Source organism: Phaethon lepturus, unplaced genomic scaffold, assembly GCF_000687285.1.
Source record: "Phaethon lepturus isolate BGI_N335 unplaced genomic scaffold, ASM68728v1 scaffold24687, whole genome shotgun sequence".
In the NCBI taxonomy this organism is placed as follows: Eukaryota; Metazoa; Chordata; class Aves; order Phaethontiformes; family Phaethontidae; genus Phaethon; species Phaethon lepturus.
In genome coordinates, this window is record NW_010551503.1 from 14,219 (window position 1) to 18,278 (window position 4,060).

Here is a 4,060-nt window from a genome sequence, read left to right on the forward strand (position 1 = left end):
TCCCTACTAGAAGCCAGAAACTTTGTTACAACTTAAGAATACTATAATTAAGGATGTTAAATATACACTCTGCAATTTAAGTATCTTTACATGGTGTTGTATATAGAATCCTAGAATGGTTTGTGTTGGAAGGGACCTTTGGTCATCTAGTCCAACGCCCCTGCAGTGATCAGGGACATCTTCAACTACAGCAGGTTGCTCAGGTTTTGACTCTCTAAAAATGTGCACAGTCAAAAAATGCAGCCATTACATGCACTGCTAGAAATTCATACTCTGGTATGTTAAAGTAACTGGAAAAAAGAAAATAAGGCAGATGACAGGAACAGAGGCTTTCTACACTTTCCATGCAGTAACATCTGCCTTTTTTGAAAATCTTGTAGCAGCAGCTTTAAACAAACATGAAAAGCGATGCCACCTGCAACACCCTACCTGAGAGTCTGTTAAAGGAGAAGAAACCCCCACTGCTGAACTAAGCAAAATAACTTCTATACCTTTGTAAACTCCACAAGGCAGCACCCAATTGTACTGCTGTATTTAAAGTGCACATGAATCGCAAGTGTAATTGAAGTGGGAACATCCAGGAACTTTTAAATTCTGGGCTATCTGTTGCCTTACATAAGATCTGTATTTCAGGAAACCCACAGGCAGTTCCAGGTTACACAGGCTGGTCAAGCGCCACTGACACATTAAATCACCGTTTTACCCTTTGAAGCAATTATATCAGTGTAAGACTGATAAGGCAACTATTCCTACGAAGAACACTCTTCAATATAAATCCATAAATTACTAGCTTTTTAACATGTTAATCACAGAATGCATACCTTGTGTATCCATTTTAATACTGCCTTGGTGAGAAGTCAGTGATCCAATACATCTTGTTTCCTCACATCAGAAACACGGAGGGCAATGCTTTCAGCTCCCTGGCTGTAGGCTGGTCTGTCTTTCTAGTAAAGATACATACTATGAACTACTCATGATTCCATGACTTCCAGTTTTTAGCTTCTAATTTTTACGTGACAGAGAGTGAAAATCCCCTGCCTTTCTCACAAGAGAACGGTGATGCCAGCTCCTCGATGTACAGGGACCAGAGGCTGGAGACTGACAGCGAGGAAATCCACAACATCAAGCCTGAGACCGAGCAAGACTTGCAACGCACCAGGAAAACGTCTATGCTAAAAAAGCGTGAAGTAGCCAAGCTGCTTACCACATCCTGCTGCAGCATCGGCTGCAACGAGAGAAACATCAGCTCCCTGTGCTAAAACGCAGCAGATGCTGATGAGGTTCAATGTCACGGCTTTCATGTATTGTAATCATGACATAAACCACAATTATTTCCATTGTATTCTTTAATTGTACCTTTATTCTTTGCAGTATACAAAGGAGTAAAGGCTGAATGTTAAGCGCTATAGGGCAAACCAGCAAACGGCTACAATGACAGCTCAGGTTGGGTTGTCTGGATGCCACAAAGTATTTAAACTTTTAGTCACGAGTACAAATACTTCTTCCCATCTAACTACTGTTCTAGTTTCAGCTTTGCACATAAAGTGTAATAAAATATCCAATTTATTAGATGCTTGTTCTCTTACTTACAAAAACCCAACAGCAGGTTTCAGCTGTGAAACATGGGTAGCAAAAAGTCAGTCTTCAGAATCATGATAAAGCTGAGGCAGCGCAGATAGCTCTGCACAGCGTGTCATGCTGTGGGGCCCATGAGCCAGACCCCACCAGAGCAGGGGGAAGGGCTGCAGCAGAGGAGACCTGTGATCAGTCAGCACTGGCCCCTAAATGGGGCTGGCGGTAGCCGTGGTTTATTTCCTGTTCCAGCCGCTTCCAGTAACGTCTACCCAAGGTCCTACCTAGGGGACAGTTATTCTGCACTCAGGGAGATCAGAAATACACCCCTGAGCTCAGAGGGCTGTACTGGCCCTCTTACCTATAGGCAGGTATCAGCTGAGAACCCCAATTCAGCTTTTCTGGGGCTAGATTCAAGCACCTTTAAAAGAAGGGCCCAGACATGTCAGATCTAGGTACTCTAAACATGACATAATTTGAAGGTTTCAGCTTTTTTCAAACATTTCACTTGATTTCAAGCACGATGGGAGCTAGTCTTCTCCAAGCAGAACTAACCACCTTCTCTGCACTCAGGGCTTTCCTCGGGGCTCAGGGACAGCCAGCCCCCGACAAGCAAAGCTCCTGACTCCCGCACTCTCCGCTGCCCTCCTGCTGCAGGGCCCGCCCGGGGCACCTCTGGTTTGGAGGCACCCCTCCGTCCCCAGGCAGGGCAAGAGAACTTGCAGCACCGAGCTATTGCGGCTCGGTGGACACAGCATCTGCAATACAGCACGTGCACGGAGACGGGGCCATGGGGCCTGGCACGTGCTTAACTGTCCTCAAACGCCACTCTACAGGGAGGGTTTTAAAATTGCTTTGTTTTACTTTCCAAAAGTCCCTCTCTGGTTTCTACTTGGGGAATCATATAGTGAGGGCAAATTCAGGGAGAAAAAAGTATTACAGGGATAGCCAGTTCTGAAAGCAGCTAGAATCAGGTGCAAAAAGGCATTTCACAGAGAATCACTGCCCAGAGAAAGCTCTGGGAAATAAAATTATTACATTCACCACCAAAAGGCTTACGGTAACCATGTTTCAAAACAGGTGAAAGTTGCCTTGGTCCTTCGCAACCATTTTCAACAACAGAAAGAGGAAGAGTTAGGCTGAATATTCATTTCTCCTACTGTTAAACTCAGCTACCTCCTTATTCAACATAGACAGCATAGACATTTGCAAGAGCAAACAACGAAGTGTTCTTGAACACATACGACGAAAACGTATCACTCGCAGGATCCCACAGGCACCGGCTTCCGATTTGCATGCTCTGCTCATTCAGCTGCCCAATATGCGTCACCACAACAATCTTGTACCTCGGTATCATAAGGTCTTTTACCCGAGCTTTAATAACCTGCAAGAGAAAAACACGTTTAGACCCTAGTGGTGAGCTCTCTTTACAGGGGATGCTCAGTGATTTGTTTTTCTGGGACAGACAAGTGCAAGCATTCCAGTACCGAGCCTTTGCAACAATCCTGATGACAAGCTTTGAACTGCAGCATTTGAAACATCTACTGCAAACTCCCCCAGCCCTGTGGACGGGTGGCATGCACGCTGCTGCGGTCATTTCACGAGAGAACCAACACTTCCATCTGCTAAAAAGAGGCACATCTTCCTGCTGCACTACTGAAATGCAAGCACAGATGTTAAAAAAGGAGTTACTGTACGTGAATACCATATTCTCCTCCGTATGTGTTCATAGTTACCTGCTGAGTAAGGAAAGGAAGAGCAGACAGTACTGCTTTCTTAAAGCGGGTGAGCTCTTCTGGGCCAAATCAGCTGAAAGGCTGAAGGCTTAGGACAGTCTTTTCTCATCAGCATCAGCAGCAAGACTGGATTTAACCGACAAGGAGCTTGCACATATCATGGTGCAGAATTCAGCCACTACTATAACTGGCCTACTTTGGAAAGGTCCGATACATTCTTAAAACTTATTAATGGCATTTCAGGACAGAGCAACCTCAGCGTGGAGTTTTTACTGAACCACGTGCTTGGTCAGAGCTTGAACAAATCTTATCATTAACTTGTATAAGCCTGCACCTGCCTCAGACCAACCCTTGATGCATCTCGACGGCCTCCTCCCGCATTTGTTTTACGCTTGATTTTTCTGTCTGGGCACCTCCCCGCCCTGACAGCCACCTCCCCGACACGCCGTCGAGGACAAAATGGCCACCTCGTGCCTCGAGCGCAGCGGTACCTCAGCGATGTCCTTCACCATGTCCCTGCACCGGGTCGGCTCGTAGGGCTGCTCCCTCAGGTAACTCCCCAACACATCCTTCAAGATAGTCTCCACCGCCGCCACCGGGAATCGCTTGGGGGGCACCTGAGGGGCAGGCGGTGAGGTTAAGCTCGCTTTTCTGAAGGGAAAACCCACCGCGCCGGATTAGCCAAGGAGAAAGTGCCTCGGAGCTCCCCCTCGTCCCGTCCCGAAGCCCCCGGCCCTGAGACCTACCCGAGC

The 4,060-nt window shown here is 46.7% G+C and overlaps 2 protein-coding genes across 2 annotated transcripts in view; one reads left to right on the plus strand and one right to left on the minus strand.

The window, feature by feature from the left end:
* INSL5 (insulin-like 5) overlaps window positions 1-1,259 on the plus strand; it is a 2,289-nt gene extending 1,030 nt beyond the window's left edge. Inside the window, exon 2 of the mRNA XM_010290944.1 lies at window positions 1,021-1,259. Within this exon, the coding sequence (XP_010289246.1) occupies window positions 1,021-1,259 (239 nt within the window). The remainder of the gene's footprint in view (window positions 1-1,020) is intronic.
* A 1,493-nt stretch (window positions 1,260-2,752) lies between these two features.
* TCTEX1D1 (Tctex1 domain containing 1) lies at window positions 2,753-3,925 on the minus strand (the record flags this gene model as incomplete). Its single annotated transcript, XM_010290946.1, has 2 exons — window positions 2,753-2,956; window positions 3,800-3,925. Coding segments are annotated over 2 exons (330 nt in total), but the record flags the coding sequence as incomplete, so codon positions are not given.
* Between the last annotated feature and the right edge of the window lie 135 nt (window positions 3,926-4,060).